At 39.6% G+C, this 19,763-nt stretch overlaps 1 protein-coding gene across 1 annotated transcript in view; it reads right to left on the minus strand.

The window, feature by feature from the left end:
- Window positions 1–19,763, minus strand: part of LOC144792151 (uncharacterized) — a 426,357-nt gene that overhangs the window by 125,243 nt on the left and 281,351 nt on the right. The window contains exons 10-12 of the mRNA XM_078667032.1: window positions 10,883–11,137; window positions 8,455–8,709; window positions 6,176–6,430 (exon numbers count right to left, since the gene is read on the minus strand). Of these exons, the coding sequence (XP_078523158.1) occupies window positions 6,176–6,430; window positions 8,455–8,709; window positions 10,883–11,137 (765 nt within the window). The remainder of the gene's footprint in view (window positions 1–6,175; window positions 6,431–8,454; window positions 8,710–10,882; window positions 11,138–19,763) is intronic.

Raw genomic sequence — 19,763 nt, forward strand, 5'->3', positions numbered from 1 at the left:
CAACAAAGGAAGCTATATAACAATGCATGGAAAAACAAACAATATAACATCAGCCATCCCAATACCCGCTCCCACTCCCAGCAGTACAATAACTGCTGGCAGTGTATCCCAATCGTCGCATCCCAGTAAGGAAAGAAAAGAGTATTAACAGAATCATCCTTGGAGAAAAGGCAACACCAAAAAGAAGTGCACCTAAGGAATCATAAATGTGCATATTTAAATTATGACCTGGTTTGCAAAAGAACTACATGTTATCTAGCACACCAACATGATTGCTGCACTTGGAAGTCTCCTGTAAAAAAAGAAGAAAAGAATATCGTTCAGCAAGCATCAACATCTATGTTAAGAGGTCTGCAACTGAATCATGCCCTGTTCTCGGCATACGTGAGACGCCAATCAATGTCACTCAGAGGATGGGCAAGCAAGAGACACAGTACCAGGTGCTTCAGATGCGAATGGAGTTTGGCACGAGGGTGCCTACAAAACTGAGTAACTTCATCCGCTGTTTCAAATATATGCATCTTACCGCAAAGATAGACACAAAGTCATGCTGGATAAAGCATCGAGTATTTAACACTGGTATCTTGAAGGGTTCACTTTACCTCCAAGAATATTTGGCTCGCGTCTTGCACTATCAGGGTGTAGTCAGGGTAGAATGTTGGAATAATTTCTTCATTTTGACCTGAGCCCTTCTCGCGGGCCAGTCAGAGCACCGAGTCTCAATCCTGACAGCTGATGAGTTTGGCTATAATCAATCTGGGTGGCTCTCTAGGAATGGACTGGGATCCAAGGGATTTATGGGCCCTTTTAATGGCAAACAAAGCAGAGAAGGATTCCCTGCCAAAGAGTTCATTGAGAAGGTGCACAAGGTAGTGCACATGAATCCTGTGTTAGTGGATTCTGGAATTCCAGCAATTTGCACGTTGTTTCTATGGGCTCTTGCCTCCAAGTCTTCCTCCTTGGCAGCAGTTTGTTTGAAAAAAAAATCATGTTTATCAATCCGTTGAGCATTGGTGGAGCAGGCATCCTCGATGTCTGAGATCTGTTGTTCTGCAATAGAAATACATGGTTCCTGTTGATCAGCGCGTTCGTGCATGGCCTCCAACTTGGAGGCGATACCATCCAGCCGAGCATCTACAGCCCCGAATCCATCCTTTAGGTCTGCAAGAATGGTTGCCATCCCCTCTGGCCTTGTGGTGCCCCATCACCGGCACCATGGGTGTCGCCGCCATGCAGCTCATCCTCACTGCACCTGGGGATTTTGGTAGATTTGAAGGTTAAGGGGCATTGACAAGGATCTGTGTCCCCTGATGTGCAGGGTGGGTGGCCTGGGGGGCAAACAAGAGGCCCACTGAGTAGCACCAGAATAGAAAGCTGTGTGAAGGTGGAAGAGTTACACCTATGGTAGGTGCTATTCACTAGGAGCCCGCAGTCACGCTCGATCTGTAGCGCAGTGTTAGCACATGTTATACTTTTCAGTTTGGCAGAATGTTGCACCCCGCTCAGTGTGCTCCAAGGTTCTGCCAAGCAAGCAGTGTGTACTCAATATTAATCCCAACCCGAGCACTAGCAGCGGTCTTCTTTATTCTCATCATGTAGGCCAACCAGCCAAAATGCAGTCGTCCATCAGTAGCGATCCCCTCTTGTAATGTAATATGATAAGGAAATTATGCCCATATGTTGTATTATGGGATGCACAGTTCACCGTGGGTGGCTGTTAGAGTTGTAGCAGGATCACATCAGGAGTATGACTAAATAGGCCTACAATTGGGTTCTGAACACCCGGAGTCATATCTGGCAGTGAGTTGGCAGATCCAGTCACAGTGTGGCGTTCGCACTGATAATCACCTCAAACTTAATGCGCAGAAAACTGAGTTCCTTCTGATCTCACCTCCTGCGAAAATATCCACCACCCAATCCTGGCTCAAGCACCTAACCGCACTCAATATCCAACCCACCATCGTGGACTCAGTGAAATCCTTAGGCATCACACTTGACGCCAATCTCAACATGCAGCAGCATATCAGCAAAGCAACTAAAGGAGCTAATTTCCAAATCAACACTTTGAGGAAACTTAAACCCTTCTTCCCAGCTAAGGACTTCCAAACCGCAGTACAAGCCCTAGTCATCCCACGCATAGACTACGGAATTGTGGCTCTCAGCGGACTCCCCCTATCTACAACCGCACCACTAAGAGCCTCCCTGAACGCTGCAGCGAGACTGATCACTGGATCAAGAAAACATTCGCATATTTCCCCTGACTTAAGATCCCTGAACTGGCTGCCTTTTGAAGCCAGAATACAGTTGAAAATTGCCTGCATGACACACATGGCTGTACACCACAGGTCACCCAACTACCTCACCCAAAAGCTGACTGTATCAGGAGGCTCGAGAACCAATAGAAGCTCAAAAAATCCCCTCCTGAAACCTCGAAGATTCCGGAAGGAAAAAACATACAAACGCTCCTTCTCAGGAATGGCACCCAGGATTTGGAATGCACTCCCTCCCGAAACGAGGCTGATCTCCTCCACTGCATTTTTTAAGAAAGAAGTAAAAGCCATCCTAATCGCTAAATTCACCTGAACTCTATTTTTGGTCCGATCTAAGACTTTACACCGACTCTGTACTAGCTGTTTATTTGATTATCTACATGTATTATGCTTTTATCTGACAGCGATCTTATTTTGTTACTCACGTATTACCTTTTACCATTATTGTAACAAAAAGTCTGCTTAATCACCCTCTTGTTTCCCTTACCCCTTCTTTCTGTAAAGCGCTCTGATATCTGCAAAGATCTTGTTCGCGCTATATAAAACTTTGAAATAAATAAATACTGTGGGTTACAGGCAGGTAGTGGCTCAGGGTTCACAGAGGCAGGCCGCAAAGGAAGCAGGGCTCAAGTCAAACCCGGCTGCCATGCAGCACAAATCCCTGCCCTCAGGCTCTCCTGCAGCCCCTGTCGCCTTGGGGCCTCCAAGGGCTGCATCAGGCTGTAGCCGCTCACGACCGCATCTGCAGTGTGCACAGTGCTTGCAACCCACACTCAGGCCCGAAGAGTTGCTAGAAGGCCAGGATGAACCTCCTTAGCTTTGGCACTCAGCTCAGAAAAGCATGGGTGTGGTGAGAGGAGGCAAGCTATCCTGGCTGATGAGGGCTGAAAGCCCGAAACCAGTCCTAGGATGCTTGTTTCCAGTCCAGGGAGGACCTGGCCTGGCAGTTCGGACTGGACTGTTCCCATTGGGCACAGGGTGAAGACGGATTTGCATATGGCTGGGTTCAAACTGTAATGGCATGGTGAGCAAAAAAACAATGGATTTAGACCCAGATCTCTGTACTGGGATGAATGTATGACATTGTTCTGCATTCTGTCTATCAATGGTTCTTTTTGTGTTGTGGTAAGAGGAGGCCGCTCAATGCCGCTACTACTTCGGAGCTTAAGTTCCGAGTGGCGATCTTGGTGCTCGGCCTGGCCGCACCCCCATGGTTTTCTTAATTTGCATACTTTTAACAACCTATATAGCTTCCAGGTCACACACTTTGTATACTCTCCTATCTGATCAACTGAAATCTCAGAGTAGCGAGTTATTAACTTTTGTCTATTGTCAGTATATGTTTGATACATTAATTTTGTTATCCAAACTGGTTTGATTTGATTTCAGATATTTCTGATCAGTTTTTGAATAAATGAGTTACTTTCTAGAAGATTAACAGTTAATGATTTACTTTATTAAGATGGGATTATATGAATGTTCATTTTCATTCAGTTCTCTGATGACAGTTTGCAGTCTGTATTTTCAGACAACAAGAAGTGAGAAAATATTACAACTATGCAAATACAAGTATTGTGAATGCATTGCTGAGTTTACAAATCAGTTACATAGGAATAATTTGTGATATGTCGTAATTAGAAGAATGCAAGCTCACATTCCCATTAGTATCCCGGGTTGATCTTCACTTATTATAATCATGGAACTAGAAAACATTGTTTTTCCATTGAATTCGAATTGCACGCTAAGATATTATGTGCGTTTATATTCAAATATCTGCTTGTACAGAGATTCAAATTACATCCACAACTTTGAACTCATCAATTTTAAAGCTAGAGGTGTTCTCATGAGTTTGATAATGAGAAACTCATTTTAGAACGTTTCTGCAGAGGAAACTTATTTTCTTAAAATATATCTTTTTATATATAGTATCTAGGGTCTCCACTTTCCCCTACCTTGGGGTCCTATTTGACCAAAGAGGAACTTGGGGCCCTCAGGTGAGGGCGAAGAAGCTGGCGGTCACGAGATCATCGTCCGCCCTTATGGCTTTCGCGGGTAGGTTGGGGGCTAGGCCTATGAAAGCATTGTTAAAAATCTATAGGAGTAAATCTGTTGCTCTCGCGTCATATGGTTCACCACTCTGGGGTTATGTAAATCTGGAACCCATTCAGAGAGCGGAGAACAGATTTATTAGGACACTTCTTTCTGTGCCGCAGTTCACACCAACCTACTCCATACACATGGAGGTGGGCCTAGACTTCCTTATTGACGGGTTGAAGATGGCCCCATTGATCTTTTGGCTAAAGACGTGGCTAAATGAAGACCTCCCACTTAACCATAGGATCATGTCCGACGTTTTGTCCCTTGACCATTTTAAAAAGATCCCTTGGTTGGCCTATCTGCTGAAGGCATTTGCGGAACTGGGACGACCTGAGCTCTTTACTTCCCCTCAAGACATCAAGGCCCAAGATATTGATCTTGTAAAAAAGAGTTTTATGGCGAGGGCAAGAGCGTTTCGTGAAGAGAGGGAATTAATGAAACCGTCAGTAAGGGACCATTATTTACTTGCCGAATCATTTTCCTTAGCACCCTATCTTGGTTTTGTCACAATCCCGTTCCACAGGTTTCTTTTAATTAAATTTAGGTTTAATTTGTTACATTTTTATTTAGGCATTTTTAAATCATGGGAAAAACCGGAATTAGCTTTACCATGCAGCTGTGATCATTTCTCAGTCCAAGATACTATGCATTTTGTTATGTTTTGTCGGTTTTATGCAGAGCCAAGAAAAAAATATTTGGTCCCACTTTTGAAGGAGATTGGTATCACACAAGTGAGGCCGGCTCTGTTGTTTTTACAATCTTTGCCCAACATGCATATTACTTTTTGTTCAGCTAATTTCTTGGTAGCAGCAGCTAGGTTGAAAAATCATTCCTATTAGATTTATTGTTATTTCCCTTTCTTAAATTTTTTTTGTATGCCTAGATTTATTGTAACAAATGTTTTTTATTATCATATGTTATATGTACGAAATTTTTAATCCTTGTATGAAATGTTTTTTAAATTCTTTGTATGACTTGTAATTGAGTCGAATAAAGATTTTCTGACTCTGACTCTTTTTAATTCAACACAGTTGGACAAAAAATATTTTAAAGTGAAAACTCCAAAATTGGTGAGGAGTCCAGTTACATAAATGGGGCTTGCAAATGTGGATTATCTGACTGTTTGCAAATATGCTAGCAGGGAAGTTGTTCATGCATTCATGTGTTTGAAATCATGCAATTTGTTCCTTCTCATCAGACATTTGTGGCCATTCACTTAGCTAGGTAGACAGATTCACACCTTGGGAAGGCACGAAAATGCAGTTCTGATATGAATGAGATCCCTTCAATTTCCAGAAAACAAGCCTAGATAACATATATCTGAATATAATTGAATGATGCATAACATTTTCCAAAAACATAAAATATGCTTTTTAATTTAACATTGATCACATTTTTTCATGTTAACATTTATTCTTGGTATGTTAAAAGTTGCTCATACTTAAACATTATTATTTTGATCACTCCTGAAAATCTATTGTTGATGTAGATTAATCAGGCACACTATAAGGACTAATTAGGTATACCTGAGAAATCAGTAACTTTCTCAACCACACAAGATAGTTTCCCTGTCGACTGACTTCAAGGCTTGAAAACCTCAAACAAGCAGATGAATAGCAATTTTTTATCATCCAGTTTTTATAAGGAGCGATTACATGGCCTCTACTTGTTGAAGTTGGATTAACCCCTAGCAGTTGCATGTATGCATGCAGCGAACACATACATACTGTCAACTTGAAAAAGTGTAATTACATGCAATAATGGCACATCTAATAAAATGATACCTATTTTATATAAAAAACGCTCACCTGTGTATTCCAATAATTGATTTCTTTTTCCAATTACACCATTTCCAGCCACAGCAGAGACTTTGAAGGTGTACAGGTTGGCAGGTATTAAATTTGTGATAGACACATTTTCATACAACGTTGTCACATTTGAGGCTGGTTTTCCAAAAACTTGCACTAAATAGGAGCTTTTGTTGCCTGTCGGTGGTAGCCAGTTCAAAGAAATTGAACCAATGGTGATGTCTGTCACATTTAGATTTTTGATTACATTGGGTACTGAAATAGGAAAATAGAATGTGAAGTACCTCTCACAGAAACATTGACATAATTGTGAGAAGTATAAAAGGTTTAAAGGTTACCTGTCAACAGCAACAATATACAGTATGATATATTTCTAATACAGTGAGATATTTTCTAACACCATCGCCTCTTGGATTACAGAATTGGAAATTGAGACTGGTACTAAAGAATAGGAATTCTGAAAAGACCAATAAATAGTTTTCCAATTACATGCCTTCAGTTATGATAACTTATTCCTAACCCTAACTGTAATTGACTGTAACCTATTCACATTATTCCTAGAAAAACATTTCCCAAAATTGATCACTGATACAGTGTTTAAGTACTGTTGAATTATCCACTTAACAGAGAATTAGCCTGCCTTGTAAACTATTTGCTAATTCAGAGGTTAGCTTATTTCCTTACCTACAATAAGTACACATATGTTTTGATTTCATGTATGATTTAGTATTCTGATATGCTGGAATTTTACATATCAGGGCAGGCAGATTACTCCAACTGCTCCTATTTGTTTTTATAATTTGCTTACTACAAAAAACATAATAGCTTCCAGTTCGCACACTTTGTATGGCCTTCTATTAGATCATCTGAAGTTACAGAATAGTGAGTTAGTTTGTCTATTTTTAGTATTTGACTGTTAATGAGCTACTTAATAGAAGATTATAGCTATTCATTTTCATTCATTTCTCTGATGACAGTTTGCAACAAGTATTTTCAGTCAACAAGAAGTGAGAAAATATTACATCTATGCAAATATGAATATTGCACGTGCATTGCTGCATTTACAAATCAGTTTTATAGAAATATGGTATCATATGTCGTAATTACAAGACTACCCGTGTTGATCTTCACATATAATGATAAAACAAGTAAACAGTGCCTTTCCATTGAATTCGAATTGTGCACTAAGCTAATACTATGTGCGTTTAGATTAAAATATCTGCTTGCGCAGAGATTCAAATAGCATCCACAACTTTGTGCTCAGTAATTTTGATGCTAAAGAGTTCTCATGAGGATGATAATATCAAACTTATTTTACAACATTTTCGCAGAGTAAACTTACTAAGAAATAAATCTGTTGAGTTCAACACAGTTGGAGAAAATATGATTTAAATGTTAAAACTTAAAATTTGGTAAGGAGCCATTCAGGTGAATGGGGCTTGCAAATGTAGATTATCTGACTGTCTTCAATATGCAAGCAGGGAAGTTGTTTATGCATTCATATGTTTGAAATCATGCAATCTATTTCTTCTTTTCAACATTTGTGGCTATTTACTTAGCCAGGTAGATAGATTCACACATTGGGAAGGCACAAAAATGCAGTCCTGATAGGATTGGATTCCATTTAGTTTCAAGGAAAGAAGCATTGATAACATATCTCTGCATTTATTCTAATGATGCATAACATTTTCAAAAACATAAAATATGCTTTATTCATTTAACATGTATTTACTTAACTTCATGTAAAACTCCCATTATGTTAAAATTTGTTCATACTTTTACATTATTCTTTTATTTACTCCTGAAAATCTGTTGCTAATGTAAACTAATCAGACACACTATAAGGACTAATTAAGAATACCTGAGAAATCAGTAACTTTCTTAAACAGACAAGATATTTTCTTGTGAAATGATGTCCAATAGCCTAAATTCAAATCTTAAACAGAACCTTGCAAAAATCCATTTAGTTTTGGCCTGGAAATTTCCCTTCTAGAGAATTTGGACTGGCAATCTCCCTTTCAATTGACTTGATGCTGAATAGCACAGTTTTATTTTCCAGTTTTCATAATGAGAGATGGCATGCTCTCTGCTTGCTGAAGTTGGATTCTCCCCAGCAGTTGCAGGTATGCATGCAGCTAGCACGTGCATTTGGTAAATTTGAAAACAAATTTATTGCATGCAATAATTGCACTTCTATAAAAATATTACTTGCTTTATATAGAAAATAAATAATGGCACATCTATCAACATTATACCTATTTTATATAGAAAATGCTCACCTGTGTATTCCGATAAGAGACTGCTGTTTCCCAGTACACCATTTCCACCCACAGCAGAGACTTTGAATGTGTACAGGTTGCCAGGTGTTAAATTTGTGATTGAAATATTTTCATACAATGTTGTCACATTTGAGGCTGGACTTCCTAAAACTTGCACTGAATAGAAGCTTTTGTTGCCAGTCGGTGGTAGCCAGCTCAAAGAAATTGAATCAATGGTGACGACTGCCACATTTAGATTGTTGGTTACATTGGATACTGAAATGAGAAGATGGAATATGATGTAACATTCATAGAATTATTTACCTAATTGTCTGAAGTATTTTTCCCAACAGATAAACTAAAGCAAATTCTTCAAATGTTATCTGTCATTGGCAACAATATACAGCATGACTGATCTCACAGTAGAGTGAGTTACTTCCGTTCACTGCCTCTTTGATTTTGGCATTCAAAATAGAGCTTTTAAAAAATATATATATATTATTTGCCAAAACAGCAATGTAAAGAGGTTTCCAATGAAATCCCTTCAGTTATGACACATTATTCTTAACACCCAACTGTGAGAAAAAGTAACTCAGTACCATTATTTCTAGAAAAAAGTTTCCCAAAATTGAACACTGATATAGTGGTTAACTGCAGTTGAAATATACACTGAAAACACAATTAGCCTCTCTTTCAACATATATGATAAATTAGAGATTAGCTTATTTTCTATTATACAATGAGTACACATATATTTTGACTTCATGTAGGATGGAATATTCTGATATTCCACTGATTTAGCAAATCTGGGCAAGCAGATCCCTCCAAATGCTTTTATTATTTTCTTAATTTATATTAATTTAAAAACCTTTATTGCTTCCAGGTGACACACTGTGTATGGTCCTCTATCTGATCAACTGAAATCTCAGAATTGTGAGTTAATAGCTTTTATCTGTGTCCATTATTTGACGGATATATTAATGTTTTATCCTAACTAAAATTATTTGATTTTAGATATTTCTGATCACCTGTTCGGAAGGCACCCTTTGCTATTTTTTCCACGAATTATAAATGTTACTATAGCAGATTAACAGTGTTTGATGTTCTTTCTTATGTTGGAATTATATGAATGTCCATTTTCATTAATTTCTTTGAAGACAGATGGCAGTATGTATTTTCACTTAACAAGAAGTGAGAAATTATTACAGCCTTTGCAAATATAAATATTGAAAATGCATTGCTGCATTTGCAAATAAGTATCTCATAAATATTTGTCAAATGTCGTGATTACAAGAATACATGCTCACATTTCCAGAAATATCCCGGGTTGATCTTAACACATAATAAAAAAGCCAGTAAGCAGTGTTTTTCTATAGAATTTGAAATGTGCACTAAACTAATACTGAGTGTGTTTAGATTCAAATAACCTCATGTACAGAGATTTAAATTGCATCCACAACTTTGTGTTCTGCAATTTTAAAGCTAAAGAGCTTTTCTAATTAGAATGATGAGAAGAACATATTTTAGAGCCTTTCTGCTGAGGAAACTGACTTACTAAAAGTAACCCTCTTTAACTCAACAGAGTTGGCCACAAAATACTTATAAAACCCTCCAAAATTGGTGATGAGTCCATTTAGGTAAATAGGGCTTGCACATTTATAGTAACTGACTGTGTGCAAGTATGCTAGCAGTGAAGTTATTTCTGCATTCATGAGTTTGAAATACAGCAATATATTCCTTCTTCTCAGCCATTTGTGGTCATTCTCTTTGCTACGTATATAGATTCACCAGTTGGAATGGCATGAAAATATAATTCTAATATGATTGAGATCCCTTTAGTTTAGGAAAGAAGCATTGATAACACATCTCTGCATTTAATTAGATAATACATAACATTTTCCATAAAATAAAAAATTCTTTTTAAATTAACTTTTATTCACAATTCTTCATGTAAAACTCTCAATATATTAAACATTGCTCAAACTTAAACATTATTCTTTTGATTTCTCCTGGAAATCTATTGGTAGTGGAGATTGATCAGGTACACTATAATGACTAAATAGGAATACCTGAGAAATCAGTAACTTTCTCAAACACACAAGATATTTTCTTGTGAAATGATATCTAACAGAAAAGTCTAAACAGAACCTTGCATAAATAAATCCAGATTGTTTCGCATGGAAAACTCCCTTGTATGGAATTTGGATGGGAACTGTCCCTGCGGATTGACTTCAAGGCCAGAAAACCTCAGACAAATAACAGATTTTCATTCTCCAGTTTTGATAAGATGAAAAGGCATGATCTCTGCTTGCTGAAGTTGGATTATCAACAGCAGTTGCAGATATGCATGCAGCTAACATGTGCATTTTGTAAATTTGAAAAAAGTGTTAGAACATGCAATAATGGCACAACTATCAAAATATACCTATTTTATAGAGAGCACGCTCACCTGTGAATACCGACAGTTGACTACTTTTTCCCAGTACACCATTTCCACCAACAGCAGAGACTTTGAATGTGTACAGGTTGCCAGGTATTAAATCTGTGAAGGTCACATTTTCATAGAACGTTGTCACATTTGAGGATGGATTTCCTAAGACTTGCACTAAATAGGAGCTTTTGTTGCCAGTTGGTGGTAGCCAGCTCAAAGAAATTGAATCAATGGTGATGTCTCCCGCATTTAAATTGTTGATTACATTGAGTCCTGAAATGAAAAAATGTAATGTGAAGTACCACTTATAAACTTATTTGCATAATTGTCAGAAGTATTTTTCATAATATAAGCTACAGAATTATTTTTAAAGTTTCCTTTCATCTGCAACAATCTACAGTATGACAGATCGCACAAGAGAGTGAGATACTACCTGACACCTCTGAGTCTTTGATTTTGGAATTCAAAATTGAGGGCCTGATTTAGAACTAGAGAATTGATAGTGGGCAACCCAATATACCCTTGAGGGTTTGGGCAAAAGATATGGTAGGGTAACATTACCTTCAAGGGATTTTAATAAACATCAGAATTTAAAAACACTTAGAGAGTCGAAACATATGGGCTTAGTCATTTAACCCAATGATGCAGTTTATGCAACAACAGAAATTATATGTATTAGAAGGCTGTCACTTATTAGTAATCAGTGGAAGGAGAGAGCAAAAAGGAATTAAAAGGCAGGTGTATATAGACAAAACATATTTATTCTTTTTTCTTTTTTCAAATCAAATTAAAACGTTGGGTACAAGAAAAGGCAAAGATGCAGAAGGGTAAATACATTAGTCTACACAATCCTTACTACGTCAATTGCTAAGGCTTTTCTACCAATTACAAAATTAATTGAGTGTTCAATGGTAGATAAAGCCAAAGTCGACATTTCGGTCTCTATTCTTTCGTGTAGGAGACCATCCTCAGGACATGGATTACATATCTTGAGTACCCTTCAATTGTCTAGTGCTGTTACTGGTTCGATAATTTCGTGTGGTTTGATGAAGTATCCTTATGGGAGCCAACCGGTATCCCAGATGGGTGGACTGATTTGCACTGCAGCGGTTAACGGTTGCCGTAAATGAACCTGTCTGGTCAGTCGGTTCCAGAAATCATGAATTTAAAAACAGGGTCCTCGTTATTTTTGGATAGCTATTTGATTGTTTCCAGAGGCCACAGGTTTAGAGAGAGGGTCCTCGTTAGTTTTAAAGGATTCCCTTGTATATTAGAGGGTGTAACAACGCCTTCTTGTCAATGTTTTTCGAGTGAGGCAGTCTGCTCTGAGTCCAATGAGTAAGAGTCCGTCGCCACACAGTAGATGCTTCAGCAAAGGATGCTTTTTGCACAAAATAATTGTCTATGAAATGATCACAGTGACCATGAAATTGCTATATTTTTAAACATGAATTAATCTTCATCATTGGGTTAAATTACTAAGCCCATATGATTCGACTCTCTAAGTGTTTATAAATTCTGTTGTTTATTAAAATCCCTTGAAGGTACTGCTACCCTACCATGATTTAGAACTAGGCAGTCTTACCCCCATCCCACTTTGGCGGCGGTCTCAAGTACTCCATTGAGTTGACAGTGGCCAGCCCTCAGTATTTCAATGTTCTATGCTAGCTAGCAGAACTCTGTTGCTGGTAGGCTGATGGTATTGGGCCGAGATGATTTAGATGTTCCCATTAAGCTGTCAGTGTCCTAGCAGTAGATTCCTGACATAGTAGGGCAATGGTGGCATAGAGACAGGTAAGTACTACTGATTTACATCTCAATATGCATGTATGTTGTATATATGTTAATATGTACATGTAGGTAATGTGTACTGGACATTGATGTAACATATAGCATTGCACACCAGCAATGTTAACACACCATTGACTGTACACTCTCACTCACCACAAAAGCCTAACTCAGATTCCAGAGACAAGGCGGTGCAGCTTGGTCAAGGAGCAGCAGCAGAGCAATCACCTGGACAATGGAGATGAAGACCAAAATAAGGCAAATTTTCACCCTTTTTTCTTCATTTCCTGCAGCCTGAGCTTTGAGGTTTTTCCACCACAGTTTCCTTGCTTGAAAGGCAATTCATCATTTGGACAGCAGGATTCTGGGTGGAATTCCCTCCAATAGCAGCTCCAGGTTCTGGGACTGTCGACACTGGAGACAGATCCTGGTGGAGTTGGCGAGTCCACTGTGGTCTTCTCCCTAGTGCCCAGTGAACATCTCAATTGGCCGGGCGGACCACCAACGTGGCAGGCAGGAAGACTTACAAACCAACAATTGCGGGACCAGTCCCGCCAAGTTCTATCTTAGGCCCTGAGACTTTTACTGAAAATGATATATACCCAAAAGGGCAATATAAAAGTTTCTAATGAAATCCCTTCCATTATGGTAACCTATTCTCGACCCCCAACCGTGAGCTATGGAAACTTATTTAAATTTACAAAAACGTTTCCCAAAATTGATCACTGATACAATTTTTAGGACCAGTTGAAATATTCATAAAATATGTGTTAAATCAGAGATTAGCTTATTTTCCTTCATAGAAATGTACATTTATTTTGATTTCATGTATGATGTAATATTCTGATATGCTGGAATTTTACAAATCAGGGCAGGCAGATTCCTCCAATTGCTCTTAGGATTTTTTTTTACTTGAATAATACTAAAAACCTATAACTCTTCCAGGTCACACACTTGTTATGGCCTTCTATCTCATCAACTGAAATCTCAGACTAGTGAGTTAGTAGCATCAAGGACCTAGCCAAAGATGGTATGAAAAAGCTGTAATCATAAAGTCAAAGATGTTCCAAAAACACGCCCCCAAAGTCCTGATGATGGCCTTTGGTGATTTTTTTTCATTAAAACGTAGTTAAGCTGATCACAAAGTTCTTCAGAAGATGAAATTCGATTTTATGATTTTTGTTAAAAGTCAAATATGTGTAAAATAGGAAGTCGGTCTATTTGCAAACAGCTGTTTTAATAAATCGTAATTTCTGCTCTACATATGTTTGTACCATAAATTGAAAGGGCTACTTGATCATGCCATTGTAAACTACTGAGTTTAGTTTCAGCTTCTCTAAGCTCAAAAGAAAACCATAGAGTTGGTTTTACAAGAGCTCCACACAATCATACATGATGGTGGCCGGGCTGGATTATGTCAACATCTTGTATTTGTGTGTTTCTGATGAATGAATAAAAAGACTTTAGACATTACAAAATGCTGCGGCATGCCTGATTCACAGATGGGAATCAATCCCTGGGCTTTTGCATTAATTGTAATGGCTCCTGATTAAGGAGAGGATCCTATTCAAGGTGCTGGTTATTATACATCAGATTTTTTATAAACGCAGCCAGCAGCACTTGATTATTAGGTCCAACTTTATCTCCTTCTCCGGCACCCTCCACTCTATATTGGACATCCAAGTTAGGGTGCCAAATTGCTTGAAAGTTAGCTGTGGAGGTTGCTCCTTTTTGAAGCTAGCAAGCAAAAAATGGAATTTGGTTTACCACACACTGTACGCCATTTCCAGAAACCCCCCAATCAGGAATGCATTAGAAACCCATCTTATTTGACTTAGTCTAGGGTGATGTATAGTCTAGGGTGACGTAGCCATTGACCTGTGAGAGTTCTCAGCGGTCAAACTCTGAGTAGCAGAGCTCCTTACAATGTATCTATCATCTATTTATTTATCTAACACTATGCACAGTGTTCCTCCACTTGTAAAGGTACAAATGGAGAACTAATTTGCTACTTCTGCCAAATCAAAAGAATCTCAGCATCTAAAATTTGGTTTGTGTCTTTTGATTTCCTATTCCAGAAAGCCACCATCCAGTGAATAATTGAATGACTAGACACCAGAAGTCCAGAGATTGTCCAGAGTGTGAGATGGTAAGGTGGAATTTTAGACACTTCACCTATGAAGTCAATTTCTCTGCATTAGATAAATTACAGAAATACAAATAGAAACGTGTATTCATGTTGTTGTCTTTTTATAATCAGACATCACAGCATGTTCTTTAAAAAAAGGAACAATTAAAAAAGCCATCAACAATAAAAATATATAAATTGAAAAGCATCTAGAGTAATTTCCAAGTATTATCAAAGGAAGCACTTGAAGGCTTCAAGAGAGTATGACTGCTCTACCCTCATGTCCCCTAGAAATTACTCTCTTGAGAGATTCACATTCCCAACCGGACAGTGTAATAGCTCCACACTGCTTTCCATTCAGCTGCTCTCACCATGGTTGAAGAATAACAGATGAGTCTGGGGCCTACCCTTATGTAAAAAATGTGTCTATTTTAGTTTGAATTGGAGGACTGGGATATTGTTATAGCTTTATGAAATGAGATCTCACTGACCAATTATGATGGTTGTGGTTCCAAGTAAGTATTTTTTCTCTTTTCACTACGGCAGGCTTGTGGGCACTACAAGGCCGACCTATCAATGTTACATACAGCGCAGCAAGCCACCTTGCTGCACTGCATGACAAGGCAGAAATGTGCCTTATTCCATATCATATGGTGCATTCCTGGGCTTTCCTTGTGCTTGCACACTTTTGGCTACATTGGTGCAAGGGTGCCTGCATTGTAGGCAGGATTGTATTTGTTCAGGAAGGGACATCTTCCTACTAAAAAACAATCCCGAGGGAGGCATAGCATTTTGACGCATTGCCAGGTCTCCCACTAATGGTAAATCTGGGAATGGGCCAAAATCCATGGTGGGTGCATGGGAACACCCACTTTCCACCCATGAATCACCTCTCTGGGGCAGAGTAACACAAGGCAGCAATTTGCGCTGTCTTGCGTTACTCCAGATTACTCATGCCATGCAGGGACACAAGGCGGCCTTCGCTAAATCCAATCTTATCCACTTTCTTACAAAAACTCAAAGTTCTTTTGCAGACCTTCTTTCTCAGTTTACTCCTAACCACCCAGAAATTGCTCATCATAGTGACCTTAGTCTTCTTACAGTTTCATGACTTTGTCCTCCCATTCACCTATTCACTTATGGAGATGTTGTCTCACCCCCCCCCTCTATTGCTGAAACTGGTTTTAGCTCCAACTAGCTCCAAGTAGTTGCACAGAGGGAAAGTTAAAAAGAGTATCAAGGCATGAATGGTGTCAGTTCCTGTGAACCCAATGTGGGATTTCTACTTTAAAAGATGTAACTGTCATGCTGCCCATTATGTTGTAACGTGTTCCTGCCCCCGTTTAAAAGCCAGTCGGGGATGTGTATTCAGTCACTGGAAGGTCAACCAGTTTTAAACTAGGCGGCAAAAAGAACACTTTTATAAAGTTACTTTTCCCTTGAAGTGATCAAAATATAACTTTTTTCTAAATATTTAGGTTTTTAATAACACTTTAATACCACTTTCTCAGGCTAATTCACAATAAAGTTATTTATATTCCTAATTAGGCCCCTAAATAGAAAACATAGCTTTGCCTATTCCATCACATACAGCTTATGTCGGTAACCATGCCCTCATTTGTGCGAAGAATCAGGATGGGAACTTACCCGAGGTGCTATGTGGGTTGTAATGGAAGAAGCATTAATCACACTGGAAGGTGACATGGCATGCTTATTGCACATTAGGACTGCCTGTGCGCGACTACATGGAGGCGTAGTTCTGTCTGGGCTACATGGCAAGAATGTCAGCAGAAGGAGAGCACAATACAAAAGCGGGGACGTTTCAAAAAGGAGGCCAAATCCTTCCTTATGGGTAAATTCCTCGGCTAAACCCCGTTCCCCCAACCACCACAGAGACTATTGCCTTCCTCCATCGACCTTCGGCCAACTAAGAACCCTGGGGCCGGTCCTCAGCAACTGTAATGCTAACTGTACTGTATACTTCTATTCCTCTTGTACTCAGAACCACCCCACCCTCCCTAATTTATGGTATACTCTTGTGATCCCAGGTCTCTTGTACAACTTTATGACTCTGTAAAGCGCTCTGATACCCTAACGGGTCAAGTTCGCGTTCTATAAAACACATAAATAAATAAATAAAAGAAATCGAACTGTTAGAAGTATAGATTTTGAGGCTGTTCCTAATGAAGTATGCGTTCCCTTACTTTTTGTCGTGTTCATCATCCCCATATTTTTATTTTTGTCCCTAATTTTTGCTCCTATTAGCTCGAACATTATTCAGCATTTCACTCCTGAAAACTTGATTGACCCTTTCCTTTTTCCATGGTCCTCAGGGGGGATTCAGTTCTTTGCTACTCCTTTCATTTTCATCCTTCATCTTAAATTAAAGTTTATAAGATTACCAAGGAGGATTTTTGTCCCCTTAGTGGATTGTTCCACTTACCTGGAACCCTTTTAAGGAGACACTTGCCCCCTTTCACATATACTATTCAATGCAGGGTGGCACCATGGCTATTGGGATCAGTTGTTCTTTGTTTAGAAAGTCTAGTACGTAATTTAGGAGACTCTTCAAACATCTAGGGGCTCATTAGGATGGCGGACGGACTTGCGTCCGTCCGCCACCCTAGAGGAGGAGGGACCGTCCGCAGGGGCTGCGGCGGTCCCTCCAGTGCAATTAGGATGTGACCACCAGGGTGGCGGTCACATACTCTATCTTTAACATTGCGGCGGGTGCAGCTTCAAGCTGCACCCGCCGCAATGTTAAAAATGCATACATTGCATTTGTATGCAGAAAGCGGCAGGCACCGTGCGGTGCCTGCCGCTTTCTGCATACAAATGCAGGGGGGTACCATAGGTACCCCCCATGTGCACCCCCCACCCCCCCTTCACCTAGGGGGCCCGCAACGGGCCCCCGCAGTGAAGTTCCACATGCTTTTCCACAGCGGAAAATCCGCTGTGGAAAAGCATCTTTTCAAGCCCATCCTAATATGGTGGACGGTGTCTGAGAGACACCGCCACTATAGCAGAGCTTTTCCGCCGCGGTTGTAAGCCAACCGCGGCGGAAAAGCTGCGGACGGAAACCAGGACCCACCAGCCATCCTAATGTGGCGGTGGGTCTTTGGTGAGTCCGCAGAGGATTTTCCGCATCCTCCGGGCCGGCGGTGGCTTCCGCCGGCCCGAAGGATGCAGAAAATCCTCCATCATAATGAGCCCCTCAGTCTGTAACATTTTTCACTATGGGGACATCATTTCCCGTAATATCTTGGTAGTTTTGATGTTGATGCACGCAATGATACATATGTGGATGAAAACAAAATTAAATCACGGTTTTCAAAGTCACCCAATATGACCTCTCCATCAATCTGTAGTCAGAAATAAGTGGTCAGGCAGGCCCTATGGCCTAGGCCTGAATCAACTGACAGATCACAGGTGGGGTGATACGTAAACAGTGGAACAAATGCAGGAAAAGCACAGATGAATCCCACAAACAAGGAGCAACAGCATAATGATTTTGGGAGATTAACCCCAATAAAGCTGACATAGCCAGAGGGGCTTACATTCCCAAAAGACCATAAAGTTAGATGCCACATGAAGTTAGGAACACTCAGCCAATCAGTACACAGCACACACAGTGATTACACGCTCCCCATGCCGGAAATCAGGACACTTCACAGGCTGGTACTCATTGTGTCCCCGCTAGGTTGAGTCCCGCCTGCATTTGTTATCGAGTGGGAGTAACGTATGACCCCATGACCAGGCTCCCATTCCTCATCCTAAAAAGGATTTATGATTTGCATATAATGGTGCTTAAATCGATTGTACTTTGAGTTAGTCATCAAACAGTTTCTATATGCTGTACTCCCAGCCACAGTTTTTAATTCCACCAACAGTTCATGTTTTGCCAAATGCCTCTTGTCTTTGTTTTTTAAGGAAAATTCTCATTGAGCATCAATTTAGCTAAATTAGTTTTAAATAATATAACTTGGCCCTAGGGGCTTATACATCACACTTGAGGGGTGACTTACCTATGAGAAAGGCATTTGTCTAGCCATGTGATAGTTTAGTACTTCCAAACTACAGCTGGAGCACACTGGTGCTCTCTAGAGCTATACTTATATGTCATATATGTGAGTGGTGTAACTACTCACTACAGCTTAAGGAAGACATTTAATTCCCACGTGACATGTTTAATTTCCGTGCCATTTGGAACAGGCTTACTGAAGAGTAAAATAAATCAATTAAGTATAGCCTTTTTAAAAGTATTTTGACGTCATGCACATGCACTGTACCACTTAATGGCAGAGTCACAGCACACAGATTCTTAATGCCAGCAAAATAGTGTCAATAAAAAGGGTAACACATTATAGCAGACCACACAGAAATGGGCAACCTAAAATGGTTTACTGTTTAGCCCTTTGAGCAGATTTATAGCTTCACGAGAAAGATAAGTGTTGAGAGCATCTTTATTTGGGGAGATGCTGTTTTGAGGACCAAAGTGGATCTGCTTGATTTAGCTCCACTGACACTCAGAAATAATCCTCTCAAAGCACTTTAATTTCTTTATTTTTGGATCCTAAGATGCTTCCACTGGTCTCCAGAGGCTAGCTGAAACTGATAGTTATCTTCTGAAGATTTTGGCCTTAAAATATTTTCCAAATATTGCCTCCTGTTCTGAGGCAGTCCCATTACTGGTGCACAGCTTACATGGGTTGGCCTGAATGTATTGTGTGTTTGCTGGGCCCATGTTCAGTATTTCCATGCTGCACTGGTCTGGAGACTAAAAATCCTCTTTTAATTCCGTTTGCTTCTGTCTGACTATACGAGGACTATCCATGGGTTTTTCCCGGATCAGTGAATCTGAGGCATACTATCTCTCTCAAAAATCACTTTTCCCCCTCTGGACTCATGATGCACCGCCAAGGTGAGGTGACTTTTCCGAGAAGGCACAGGACTACAAATGCAGTACTGTAGTCGTTCACACAA

Source organism: Lissotriton helveticus, chromosome 11 (assembly GCF_964261635.1).
Source record: "Lissotriton helveticus chromosome 11, aLisHel1.1, whole genome shotgun sequence".
In the NCBI taxonomy this organism is placed as follows: domain Eukaryota; kingdom Metazoa; phylum Chordata; class Amphibia; order Caudata; family Salamandridae; genus Lissotriton; species Lissotriton helveticus.